This window comes from Rana temporaria, chromosome 9 (assembly GCF_905171775.1).
Source record: "Rana temporaria chromosome 9, aRanTem1.1, whole genome shotgun sequence".
Lineage (NCBI taxonomy): Eukaryota > Metazoa > Chordata > Amphibia > Anura > Ranidae > Rana > Rana temporaria.
In genome coordinates this window covers 10,150,716-10,164,927 of record NC_053497.1, presented here as the reverse complement: position 1 = coordinate 10,164,927, position 14,212 = coordinate 10,150,716, and the positions used below count along the sequence as shown (strand labels likewise).

Here is a 14,212-nt window from a genome sequence, read left to right as displayed (position 1 = left end):
AGCTCCCCAGTGCCGGCAGCACTCATGCAGCCCCAGACCATGACACTCCCCCCACCATGCCTGACTGTAGACAAGACTCACTTGTCTTTGTCCTCCTCACCTGGTTGCCGCCGCACACGCCTGACACCATCTGAACCAAGAACGATTATTTATTTGCAAATTTTTTATAACCAAAACGAAGAAAAAATGTTTTTTTATTTTTTTCAAAATTTTCCGTTACTTTTGGTTTGTTTAGCAAAAAAAAAAAAAACAAGCAGTGATGAAATGGCACCAAAAGAAAGCTTGGTTTGTGTAAAAAAGGAAGATTTTTTTTTAAATAAAAATAATAATAAAAGAATGATGAGCATTTCATATGTGTACAGTGTAGCAAGACCGCGCATTTGTCATTCAAAGTGTGACAGCTGAAAATTGTCCTAGGCAGGACGGGGGGTGGAAGTGCCTGCTATTGAGGGGGTTAAACATGTTGCTCCCCCCGTTCTTCACCAGCACTTGTTACTATAAATTTTAATTTCTGTTTGTCTTCGGTTTTATTTTGGTTGTCATCTTGGCAGGAAGGTAGGTAGGAGAGTCGGTGTAATAAAAACTGCTTTTTTAATATACCGTATTTATCGGCGTATACCGCACACTATTTTGCCCTGAAAATCAGGGCAAAATCGTGGGTGCGCGGTATACGCCGATACCCACTTTCCCGCCATGAGTTTGAATACTGCGCCGGCATATACTGAGCGCAGTACACTCGTGTATCTTCGGGCAGTCTCGGCACTTCTCGCGCTGACGTCCTGAGCGTACAGGACGTCAGCGCGAGAGTTGCCGAGCCTGCCCGACGATACACGAGTGTACTGCGCTCGGTATAGGTCGGCGCAGTATTCAAACTCGGCGCGGGAAACGAGCGGGGAGGACGCCGCAGGACGACGCCGGACCCGACGAAGAGGACACCCGAAGCCGCAAACGGACCCCGGACCTGACGAAGAGGACACCCGAAGCCGCAGAAGGACACCGGACCCGACGAGGCCGCCGCGCAAGACACCAAAACTGTAAGTACAAAAAAAAGTTTTTTTCCCACAGGATTGGGGGCAACATTAGGGATGCGCGGTATACGCGGGAGCGCGTTATACCACGATAAATACAGTATTTTATTATTATATTTTTTTTATTATTATTATTAATATTATTATTATTTTTTTTGCAATTAGGCAAAAGCCAAAAACACGCCCCGGCAAGAATAAACATCAACGCGGCTTCGGTTGAAGACATTATCGATCTGAAAGATGTGGAGCACGCCATGAAAACCGTCCTTGACAACCTGAAAGAAGACTTTAACAAAAACCTGAATATCAGAACCTCTCCAAGTGAGTGATGTTCTTCCTGGAATGTAATGACATATGGAGGGCGGGGGAAATTTACTAAAACTGGAGAGTGCAAAATCTGGTGCAGCTCTGCATAGAAACCAATCAGCTTCCAGATTTTTATTTTCAAAGCTTAATTGAACAAGCTGACGTTGAAAGCTGATTGGCTGCCATGGGCAGCTCTACCAGATTTTGCACTCTCCAGTTTTGGCAAATCAACCCAAAGGGGGGCAAAGCACCGGCTCCATCAGGGCTGCTTTAGACACCATGCTGCCCTAGGCACATGTAAATAAGGATACCTTTTTTTTTTTTTTTTTTTTCGCCCCTTGTCAATGATTTAACCACTTTAAGACCGGGCATTTTTTTGCCACTTTTTTTTTTTTTTTTTTTTAAAGATATTTTTATTGAATTTTTTTGCATCAACACTTTTTGTTTACATGTAACAATCAGTATTTATTTCCTAGAAATTTACTTGGGTCTCTTGCACAAACGAATATGCACGAAAATGCGTGAGAATACGTGCAAATACATGGCAAAAAAAAAAAGTCTGAAAAAGTAGATGCTCAAACAGCAGAATTGTGTGCAAGAGAGGCCTTGGAACCCCCAAGCATTCTATATATTTCAAAGCAGGGGCCCTAGAGAATAATTGGTGGGTTTTGCAATTTTTTTTATGTCGCACGGTATTTGCGCAGCGGTTTTTCAAATGCAATTTTATTTTGTGGTAAAAAATACACTGTAATTAATAATAATAATAATAATAATAATAATAATAATAATAATAAAAAAAACATACTTTTTTTTTTTTACAATGTGAAAGATGTTACGCAGAGTAAATAGATACCCAACATGTCATGCTCCAAAATTGCGCACGCTTGTGGAATGGCGTCAAACTACAGTACTTAAAAATCTCCATAGGTGGCACTTTAAAAATGTCCACAATATATTTTTTTCTAGAAAAACTTTGAACCTCCAAACATATTATATATATATATATATATATATATATACGGTCAGGGGTTAACGCCGTTTACGATATTCCATTCCACTAACCCACGACAGCTTATCGACACTCCACAATCCAGCAAACGAACCCCAATAACGAGACACAGCTCTGTTTGAGGTTCAAACGAATAGACAATCTTTATTGAGAAGGCAGGCTCTTATATACACCAAAAAGGATGCTGCAGTAATCAGATGGACAATGACGCACTCCACCCACAACATCATACAATAGGTGCTAACGCGCCTCCAATGCACATCTTTTAGTCAGACTGTCTGGCACCGAGATAATCTACATGAGCTAATTACTAATCATTTACCCAGACAAGGTGACTCCGAGATAAGCTCTTCTCACCTGCTATACAATACACATTTATCTTCAATAGAAATTCACACAATACAGTGTCAATTAGCATCACACAATGAAAGGTCTTTAGGAGGCCAGACTAAGGTTCATTTACATGACAGTAGCAGACACCATTAAACACCTTAACAGTCTGAATGAACACACTGGATGAGTCACATTTTCTATTGACCGGTTGGGTTTAGAATCAACAACCTGTAATATTTCAGGATATCCTGCAATACATTGTGAATTATCATTACTGTCCCATCTCCTGTAATCCAAGATATCATTTCTCAGTCATCCTATGCCCCTAGTGGACATAGGATGACCCAAGACACAAGAGTCATTGGTGAAGCTGAAACAGGAGTACCCCACACCCTGCAAGAGCCTCTGGGTCCCACGGGCCCCCCCTGTTATGTGTGTGTATGTATATATATATATATATATATATATATATATAAAAATCATTTTTTTTTATTATTATAAAGCAGAGGCCCTAGAGAATACATTTTGTGGGGTTTAACCACATCCATACCCGCCCATTGTAAAATGACGTCCACAAAGGACCTCTAACGATCCGGGTGGACGTCATATGACGTCCTGGGCTTTGTGGGGGGATATCTGAATGATGCCTGCAGCTAGAGGCATCATTCAGATATCCTTCTCTTGTGCCGGCGATTCTGCACAACATAAGAACAATCATAGCGGCGATTCCGCCACTAGATCGTTATTACAGGCGGCGGGAGGGGACATCCCCCCCCTCCCGCCACCATCTGGTGCTTCTCCGGGCTCTCCCGTGCCATCGGGGGCCCGGAGAATGAATTGTCCGGCGCTGGCAGGAAGCATAGAGATGACTGGTGACCAGATGGTCACCAGTCATCTGTATGATTGTCGGAGGACCCGGGCGCGATGTGATGACGTCACGGCCGGGTCCCCGTAAGTAAACAAAGCCGCAATTGCGGCTGCTAAGCAACAGTAATCGTGAGATCGGTGATTTTTTTTCACCGATTTCATGCTTTCCAGCCTGGAGGAGAGATGTGCGGTCTTATTGACCCCGCCTCTCTCCATAAAGAGGACCTGTCACACACATTCCTATTACAAGGGATGTTTACATTCCTTGTAATAGGAATAAAAGTGATAATAAAAAAACTAAAATAAAAAAAAAGTGTAAAAAAATAAATAAATATGTAAAAAAAAAAAAGAAATACATTTTTTTTTTTTTTTAACGCCCCTGTCCCCAGTAGCTCTCGCGCAGAAGCGAATGCACACGCAAGTCCCGCCGACATATGTAAACGCCATTTAAACAACACATGTGAGGTATCACCGCGTGCGTTAGAGTGCCAGCAACAATTCTAGCACTAGATCTCCTCTGTAAATCTAAACTGGTAACCTGTAAAAATGTCAAAGCGTTGCCTATGGAGATTTTTAAGTACCGAAGTTTGGCGCCATTCCATGAGTGTGCGCAATTTTAAAGCATGACATGTTAGGTATCTATTTACTCAGTGTAACATCATCTTCCATATTTTACAAAAAAATTTGGCTAACTTTACTGTTTTGTTATTTTTTTAATTCATGAAACAATTTTTTTCCAAAAAAAAGGCGTTTGAAAAATTATTGCGCAAATACCGTGCAAGATAAAACGTTTCAATGACCGTCGTTTTATTCCCTAGGGTGTCTGCTAAAAAAACATATATAATGTTTGGGGGTTCTGAGTAATTTTCTTGCAAAAAAATTATGATTTGTACATGTAGGAGAGAAGTGCCAGAATAGGCCTGGATGTGTGTATAACTGCCCTGTATGGAAGTGGTTAAAAAAAAAAAAATTTATGTCACTGCGCAACGATTTTTCAAACACAGGGGAAAAAAATTTGAATGCATAGGAACACAATAAATAAACAAACATGTCACGCTTTAAAATTGCACACGCCCGTACAATGGCAACAAACAGCGTAAATTTTACTATCTATAGGCGACGCTTTAAAAGCCTTTACAAGTTACCAATTTATATCTACAGAGGAGGTCTGGTGCTAGAATGATCTGACATTCGCAGTGATACCTCACGTGTGGGATGATCGCTGTGCACGCGGGACCAACACACGCTTTTCGCCTTTGTGCGTAAAAAACGGAGGACAAGGGCAATTTTTTTTTTTTTAATTATATATTTTTTTAAAAGATATATTTATTGAATTTTTTTTTTATCAAAAGAAGACTAAAAACAAAACGCCACACAGTTCTACAAAGAGATCCAATGTTAAAAAAAAGAAGAAAAAAAAAAAGATAAAATTAGACAATACACAAGCATTTGTCTTTCTTTTCTTTTTTTTTTTTTTATGATTAATGTATTCACTTTTATTGCTGTCACACAGAATGTAGGCATCCCTGGTGACAGCAATAGACATGTGACAGGTACTCTTTATGCAGCGAGAATACCATCATTTTTATTTTATTTTTATTAGTATTATTATTATTTTTTGTCTTTCCTTTTTTTTTTTTTATCACTTTTATTGTTTTCACAATGAATGTAGACAACCCTTGAGATAATAATAATAAAAAAAGTAATAGAAATGTGACAGGTTCCCTTTGTGGAGAGAGCTATAAAACCCCAAATACCTCCTCCACCCTCAAAAGCATTCAGAACACCAAGATCTGTGTTTTTGAATGCTTTCGATATTTTTTTTTTTACTTTTTATTTTTTTATTTTGGTGCTGTTAACGTCCGGGTAAACCAGAAGTGATGTCAGATCATTACTTCCAGGTTACCATAGAGTGGAGCCGAACCCAGTGGGATGGGAGAGCCCGAGCAAGCCACAGAAGTGCAATTTTTGGTCACCTAGGACCATTTTTGGCCTCCAATGGCCAGGAGTGTGTTTTTGGTCACTGAGGACTATGTTTGGCCTCCAAGGGCCGGGAGTGTGTTTTTAGTCACCGAGGACTATTTTTGGCCTCCAAGGCCTAGGAGTGTGTTTTTGGTCACTGAGGACTATTTTTTTGGCCTCCAAGGGCCGTGAGTGTGTTTTTGGTCACTGAGGACTACATTTGGCCTCCAAGGGCCGGGAGTGTGTTTTTGGTCACTGAGGACTATTTTTTTGGCCTCCAAGGGCCAGGAGTGTGTTTTTGGTCACTGAGGACTACATTTGGCTTCCAAGAACCGGGAGTGTGTTTTTGGTCACTGAGGACTATGTTTGGCCTCCAAGGGCCGGGAGTGTGTTTTTGGTCACCGGGGACTATTTTTAGCCTCCAAGGGCCAGGAGTGTGTTTTTGGTCACTGAGGACTACGTTTGGCCTCCAAGGGCCAGGAGTGTGTTTTTGGTCACCGGGGACTATTTTTAGCCTCCAAGGGCCAGGAGTGTGTTTTTGGTCACTGAGGACTACGTTTGGCCTCCAAGGGCCGGCAGTGTGTTTTTGGTTCCCGAAGACTATTTTTGGCATTCATGGGCCGGGAGTGTGTTTTTGGTCACTGAGGACTATTTTTGGCCTCCAGGGCCCGGGAGTGTGTTTTTGGTCACTGAGGACTATTTTTGGCCTCCAGGTCCCGGGAGTGTGTTTTTGGTCACTGAGGACTAGGGTTGCCAACTCATCCCTTTAAAACAGAACACATATTAATTACACAGGTTCTGTGGCTGATTAAGGAGGTAATTAAACTCACTTGGTGCCTTATTTGCATTAAATTAGCCTCAGAACCTGTGTAATTAATATGTGTTCTGTTTTAAAGGGATGAGTTGGCAACCCTACTGAGGACTATTTTTGGCCTCCAAGGGCCAGGAGTGTGTTTTTGGTCATTGAGAACTATTTTTGGCCTCCAAGGCCCGGGAGTGTGTTTTTGGTCATTGAGAACTATTTTTGGCCTCCAAGGCCCGTGAGTGTGTTTTTGGTCACTGAGGACACTACGTTTGGCCTCCAAGGGCCGGGAGTGTGTTTTTGGTCACCGCGGACTATTTTTGGCCTCCAAGGGCCAAGAGTGTGTTTTTGGTCACTGAGGACTACATTTGGCCTCCAAGGGCCGGGAGTGTGTTTTTGGTCACAGGGGACTACGTTTGGCCTCCAAGGGCCGGGAGTGTGTTTTTTGGTCACTGTGGACTATTTTTGGCCTCCAAGGGCCAGGAGTGTGTTTTTGGTCACTGAGGACTATTTTTTTGGCCTCCAAGGGCCAGGAGTGTGTTTTTGGTCACTGAGGACTACGTTTGGCCTTCAAGGGCTGGGAGTGTGTTTTTGGTCATTGAGAACTATTTTTGGCCTCCAAGGCCCGGGAGTGTGTTTTTGGTCATTGAGAACTATTTTTGGCCTCCAAGGCCCGGGAGTGTGTTTTTGGTCACTGGGGACTACGTTTGGCCTCCAAGGGCCGTGAGTGTGTTTTTGGTCACTGAGGACACTACGTTTGGCCTCCAAGGGCCGGGAGTGTGTTTTTGGTCACCGCGGACTATTTTTGGCCTCCAAGGGCCAAGAGTGTGTTTTTGGTCACTGAGGACTACATTTGGCCTCCAAGGGCCGGGAGTGTGTTTTTGGTCACAGGGGACTACGTTTGGCCTCCAAGGGCCGGGAGTGTGTTTTTTGGTCACTGTGGACTATTTTTGGCCTCCAAGGGCTGGGAGTGTGTTTTTGGTCACCGAGGACTATTTTTGGCCTCCAAGGGCCAAGAGTGTGTTTTTGGTCACTGAGGACTACATTTGGCCTCCAAGGGCCGGGAGTGTGTTTTTGGTCACTGAGGACTACATTTGGCCTCCAAGGGCCGGGAGTGTGTTTTTGGTTCCCGAAGACCATTTTTGGCATTCATGGGGCGAGAGTGCATTTTTGGTTCCCGAAGACCATTTTTGGCCTCCACAGGCTTATGGAATTACTTTTACTTTTCCTATTCTAGATGGTGCGTGCTGATTGAATTTTTGTATGCGTCTTGCTTGCTACAAGTGAATTTTCACTTTGTTTCCAGGTGCTTTTGATCATATTGTGGTCACGACAAAAGATGGAAAAATCCCATTAAATCAACTGGGACAGATCACCCTGAAGTCTCCACGGCTCTTCCTTATCAACATGTCAAGCTTTCCTGAGGTTAGTTGGACAAAATTAGGTATGTTTTATAACAGAAAGTAGAAAATATATATATATATTTTTTCCGTTAAAAAATAAAATAAAAAATAAAAACCCAGTGGTCAGATGGAAGGCTTTCTGGGGACACGAATGTAAGGAAGGGGCCCTCTGGGCACACTGATTTAAGAGGGGGCCCTCTGGGGACACTAATGTAGGAGGGGGGGCTCGCTGGGGACACTAATGTAAGGAAGGGGCCCTCTGGGGACACTTATGTAAGAGGGTGGCTCTGCGGACACTAATGTAAGGAAGGGGCCCTCTGGGGACACTAATGTAAGGAAGGGGCCCTCTGGGGACACTTATGTAAGAGGGGGCTTTTTGGGGACACTAATATAAGAGGGGGCTCTCTGGGGACCCTGATGTTAGGAGGGGCTCTCTGGGGACCCTAATGTAAGGAGGGGCTCTCTGGGGACCCTAATGTAAGGAGGGGCTCTCTGGGAACCTTGGTGTAAGGGGCAAGGCTCTCTGGGGACCCTAATGTAAAGGGGCAAGGCTCTCTGGGGACCCTGATGTAAGGAGGGGCTCTCTGGGCACCCTGATGTAATGAGGGGGGCTCTGGGGACCCTAATATAAATAGGGAGGCTCTTTGGGGACCCAAATGTAGGGGGAGACTCTTTGAGGACCCTGATCTAAGAGGGCCTCTGGGTACCCTAATGTAAGTGGGGGATCCGCACTCAGATATGCAACGAGATATGTGTATGTATGTATGTATGTGTATATATATATATATATATATATATATATATATATATATATATATATATATATATATATATATACACACACACATATATTATATACATGTGTATGCCCGACCCAAATGTATGCACTTTTTTTACTTTGCTGCTATGGGCTATAGCCTGAGATCTTTTGTAGACCCAGCAACAACCCTGGTGGGGGCCCTTCATGGTTTCTTGCACCGGGGCCCTGAAGATTCTATTTACGCCTCTGCCAGTGGTGATCAGATACCACAAAAAGAAAGCTCTATTTGTGTGAAAAAAATTATATGAATTGAATTTGGCTGGAGTGTTGCATGACCGCACAATTGCCAGTTAAAGTAGCACAGTGCCGAATAGTAACAAAAAAATGCCCTGGTCATAAATGGGGGGTACAGTCTTCTAGGAGACTGTAGGAGGAGAAAACAGAGTGGCAGAGATATGAGCTGATCACTGTGCTGATTTTTCTTTCACGGTCACAGGTTGGGGGCTCTTCCGGGATGATCGGTTCTTGGAGTGGGTTGGGGGCTCGTCCGGGATGATCGGTTCTTGGAGTGGGTTGGGGGCTCATCCGGGATGATTGGTTCTGGGAGTGGGTTTGGGGCTCGTCCGGGATGATCAGTTCTTGGGAGTGGGTTGGGGGCTCGTCCGGGATGATCAGTTCTTGGAGTGGGTTTGGGGCTCGTCTGGGATGATCGGTTCTTGGAGTGGGTTGGGGGCTCGTCCGGGATGATCGGTTCTTGGAGTGGGTTGGGGGCTCGTCCGGGATGATCGGTTCGTGGAGTGGGTTGGGGGCTGGTCTGGAATGATCGGTTCTTGGAGTGGGTTGGGGGCTCGTCCGGGATGATCGGTTCTTGGAGTGGGCTGGGGGCTCGTCCAGGATGATTGGTTCTTGGAGTGGGTTTGGGGCTTGTCCAGGATGATCAGTTCTTGGAGTGGGTTGGGGGCTCGTCCGGGATGATCGGTTCTTGGAGTGGGTTGGGGGCTCGTCTGGGATGATCGGTTCTCAGAGTGGATGGATTGAATGAACAATAACACTTTAAAAAATCTGCACGTTCATGAATGTTTGTTCTGTTTTCTACTTGTTTTAGAGTGCCCCTGCAGTGGTGAATGCTTTAACGAAGAGTCAAATGAACCTTAACCCAGAGCTGGATGGCGCTCTGATCCGCGTACCTGTGCCACAGTGAGTCGTTTTAGATTTCCTGTAGAATGTGAGATTCCCCCAACTGAAAAAGTGGGAAATTTAAAATCCTAAAGTGAATAAGCGCGCCCCGTGAGTTCCAGCAACAGGAATGTGCGGTTTCCTGCGGCAGGAATGAGGTGCGTTAGAAGAGCTGCAGCCGCTCAGCCCACACAATGCAATGACGGCCGCGGCTATCCAATGTTTTTTTTTTCCTGCGATGATCGTCTGTTTTTGACTACAGGTTCTCACTGTATGATTACATCTTTAACCACTTAACCCCCCTGCCGTACGCCTATTTACGTCCACAGAATGGCACGTACAGGCAGATGGGCGTATATATACGGGGACCCGTATCGGGACCCCCTCCGCTGCGTGCGGCGGGCGGCTTACCTCGGGGAGCGATCCGACGTCGCGATCGCTCCCCGGAGCTGAAGAACGCGGAGAGCCGTATGTAAACACGGCTTCCCCGTGCTTCACTGTGGCGGCTGCATCGATCGAGTGATCCCTTTTATAGGGAGACTCGATCGATGACGTCAGACCTACAGCCACACCCCCCTACAGTTGTAAACACACACTAGGTCAGTGAGGGCGAACCTTGGCACCCCAGATGTTTTGGAACTACATTTCCCATGAGTCTCATGCACTCTGCAGTGTAGTTGGGCATCAAGGGAAATGTAGTTCCAAAACATCTGGGGTGCCAAGGTTTGCCATCACTGCACTAGGTGAACCCTAACTCCTACAGCGCCCCCTTGTGGTTAACTCCCAAACTGCAACTGTCATTTTCACAATAAAGAATGCAATTTAAATGCATTTTTTGCTGTGAAAATGACAATGGTCCCAAAAATGTGTCAAAATTGTCCGAAGTGTCCGCCATAATGTCGCAGTCACGAAAAAAATCGCTGATCGCTGCCAATAGTAGTAAAAACATTTTTTTTTTTATAAAAATGCAATAAAACTATCCCCTCTTTTGTAAACGCTATAAATTTTGCGCAAACCAATCGATAAACACTTGTTGCGATTTTTTTTTTTTTATACCAAAAATAGGTAGAAGAATACGTATCGGCCTAAACTGAGGAAAAAAATAATTTATATATATTTTTGGGGGATATTTATTATAGCAAAAAGTAAAAAATATTGCATTTTTTTCAAAATTGTCGCTCTATTTTTGTTTATAGCGCAAAAAATAAAAACCGCAGAGGTGATCAAATACCACCAAAAGAAAGCTCTATTTGTGGGGAAAAAACGACGCCAATTTTGTTTGGGAGCCACGTCGCACGACCACGCAATTGTCTGTTAAAGCGACGCAGTGCCGAATCGCAAAACCTGGCCTGGGCATTTAGCAACAAAATGGTCCGGGGCTTAACCGGTTAAGGATGTATGCCTCACGCCCAAGTTCCTGAATTGGTTAAACATAAATACCATAACTTGACCACTTGGTGTCCGCTCGCTCTATAGCATTGCTTTTACTGCGACAGGACAGAAGCTGCTTCCCCCGGATCACGTGTGTGTGTGTGTGTGTGTGTGTGTATATAATTATACAGGGCTCAACATTTCAAGTCCTGAGATACTAGCCAGGCCTCAAATGTTACTCGCCACCAGTTGCCCCGTCCCTAATTCCACCCCTAAATTATCTCATGAAATTTTATGCAGAATTAAGTTATAAAAATAAATATTAACAACAACTTTATGTCCCCCCTCCCCCCCAGTGCAGCCTTTGTCCTGTCCCCCCCCCCCTCCCCAGTGCAGCCTGTGTCCTGCCCCCCCCTCTCCTCAGTGCAGCCTGTGTCCTGTCCCCCCTCCCCCCAGTGCAGCCAGATTCCAATAAGCCCCCCACCAGCAGACCCCCAAAACTACCGCCCAGGATTGTTGGGAAGAGGCTCTTGTCTCCATTAACATATCAACATGGGGACAAGGTGGCCAATCAGAGTTATTTATCAGATCGTTTATTGTAGTCAGTTGACTTGTCTGTGCAATAAAAGGGTTGTGCGCTCCCTTTTGGTCAATGTGTATCTCTTTCTTTCTTTCTTTCTTTCTTTCTTTCTTTCTTTCTTTCTTTCTTTCTTTCTTTCTTTCTTTCTTTCTTTCTTTCTTTCTTTCTTTCTTTCTTTCTTTCTTTCTTTCTCTCTCCAATATCTTTTTGTATGATTATTTATTTGTCAGGGTAACGCGGGAGCACAGAGAGAATTTGGTAAAGCTAGCGAAACAGCTGACCAACAAATCGAAGGATTCTCTGCGGAAGATCCGCACCGGGGCTGTACAGGAGATAAAGAGGTCCAAGGATACCGTATCGGAGGACACCATTCGACTGCTAGAGAAACAGGTAAGGCAGCGATTAGGCCAATCTTTTGGTTCTGCTTGACTGCATGGTAATGGCAGTTGGTGAAGTTTTAAGATGGTGGGGCGCCTGACCCCTCCCACTTCTCTCAGAAGCCCCACCACCTCTTATAGACTCCACCCACTCCGTTCCAACCTTCTTTTTTTTTTTTTGCTGATTTTCCCCCGAATGATCGCCATTTTGTTCTCTAGATCAGTGTTTCTCAACTCCAGTCCTCAAGGCGCCCCAACAGGTCATGTTTTCAGGATTTCCCTCAGATGAAATGGCTGTGGTAATTACTAAGGCAGTGAAACTGATCAAGTCACCTGTGCAAAATAATGGAAATCCTAAAAAAACATGACCTGTTGGGGCGCCTTGAGGACTGGAGTGGAGAAACGCTGCTCTAGACTAGTGATGGTGAATCTCGGCCCCCCCCAGATGTTTTGGAACTACATTTCCCATGATGCTCAACTACACTGCAGAGTGCATGAGCATCATGGGAAATGTAGTTCCAAAACATCTGGGGTGCCAAGGTTCTCCATCACTGCTAGGGTCTCTGCTAAAAAAATATATATATGTAATGTTTGGGGGGTTTTCTAGCCAAAAATACAGATTTTTTTTATTTTTTATTTTATTGATTTTTTTACAAACAAAATGTGCCAGAAAAGACCAATAGGTAGATTCGGGTACGTTCGCGTAACTTTGCGGCGGCGTAGCTTAAGGAATTTAAGCTACGCCGCCGTAAGTTACCAAGGCAAGTACATGATTCACAATGTACTTGCCTGCTAAGTTACGTCGGCGTCGCCTGAATCGACGGGCGTAAGGGTGCCTAATTCAAATGTGTTTGAGGGGGGCGTGTTTTACGTCAATGGCGCTTGACCTCACGTTTTTTACGTTTTTTTTTTTTTACTGCGCATGCGCCGGGCGCCTACATTTCCCAGTGTGCATTGCGGCTAAGTACGCCGCACGGGCCTATTGATTTTGACGTGGACGTAAACTACGTAAATCCCGATTCACGGACGACTTACGCAAACGACGTAAAAAATTCGAATTTCGACGCGGGAACGGCGGCCATACTTGACATTACTATTCCAATAGGGCCTAGCTCTAACTTTACGCGGGGCCTATCTCTTACGTAAACGGCGTAAAAGTACTGCGTCGGCCGGGCGTACGTTCGTGAATCGGCGTATCTCCTTATTTACATATTCTACGCTGATCGCAATGGAAGCGCCACCTAGCGGCCATCCGAAATATTGCAATATCAGATAGGACGGCGCAAGCCGTCGTATCTTAGATATGTTTAAGCGTATCTCTGTTTGAGCATACGCTTAAACGTACGTCGGCGTAGATTCTGAGTTAGGTCGGCTTATCTACTGATAAGTCGGCCTAACTCTTACTGAATCTACCTACTAGTCAGCAAGTGGGTTAATGGTTCATCACTGCTGGTAGTAGGAGCAGCCTGGCTTCTGCTGGTATGACATACCTAACCCGGCCTGTTATTTGTAGATCCAGCAGATGACAGAAGACACGGTAGCAGAAATGGAGAAGCAGTTGGCATCAAAGACTAAGGAACTCTTGGAATAATGAGGACGGGTGCCTGTGAACTGGTCAGCGGCTGGCGGGATACAGAGAAGAGACTGGCAGTGATGCGGATGTAGACCTCATGGAAGAATTCCCTTCACTGCATTGTGGGAAAAGGTGACCTGAGCCAATTTATCAAGTAAAATTCATGAGCTCGATCTTCCTGACACTGAGACTACATTGTGCTGCGTGTCCATTGGCTTTGAATATCTTTACATGTTTTTATGGGCCTCATTTCCTGCCCCTTTAGTAACTCCACCCCATCGTCACCTGACCCAGGCGGGGGGGGCAAGGTAACCATATCTCCACAAGATGAATAGAAAGGACGCCGCTCTCCCAACCAGCCCCGGGCAAGGTAGAAGAAGCGGCCTCAGACTTACATTTCACCACAAGACCACATTCCAACGCGTTTCATCCTCCTAGTGGGCAGGGCAAAACCTGTCAGGGGGGTGTGGTCTGGCAGAGAAATGTGGGCTGGCGCTGCTTCTAAAAGGGATTGTAAAGGTACAATATTTTTTTTTTCCCCTAAATCTCTTCCTTTACCTCAGTGCAGTCCTCCTTCACTTACCTCATCCTTCCATTTTGCTTTTAAATGTCCTTATTTCTTCTGAGAAATCCTCACTTCCTGTTCTTCTGTCTGTAACTCCACA

At 44.7% G+C, this 14,212-nt stretch overlaps 1 protein-coding gene across 1 annotated transcript in view; it reads left to right on the top strand.

Moving 5' to 3' along the window:
- MRRF (mitochondrial ribosome recycling factor) overlaps window positions 1-14,066 on the top strand; it is a 16,830-nt gene extending 2,764 nt beyond the window's left edge. Inside the window, exons 3-7 of the mRNA XM_040322761.1 lie at window positions 1,194-1,349; window positions 7,614-7,732; window positions 9,576-9,667; window positions 11,828-11,987; window positions 13,488-14,066. Of these exons, the coding sequence (XP_040178695.1) occupies window positions 1,194-1,349; window positions 7,614-7,732; window positions 9,576-9,667; window positions 11,828-11,987; window positions 13,488-13,565 (605 nt within the window). The 3' untranslated portion in view covers window positions 13,566-14,066. The remainder of the gene's footprint in view (window positions 1-1,193; window positions 1,350-7,613; window positions 7,733-9,575; window positions 9,668-11,827; window positions 11,988-13,487) is intronic.
- Window positions 14,067-14,212: the final 146 nt, after the last annotated feature.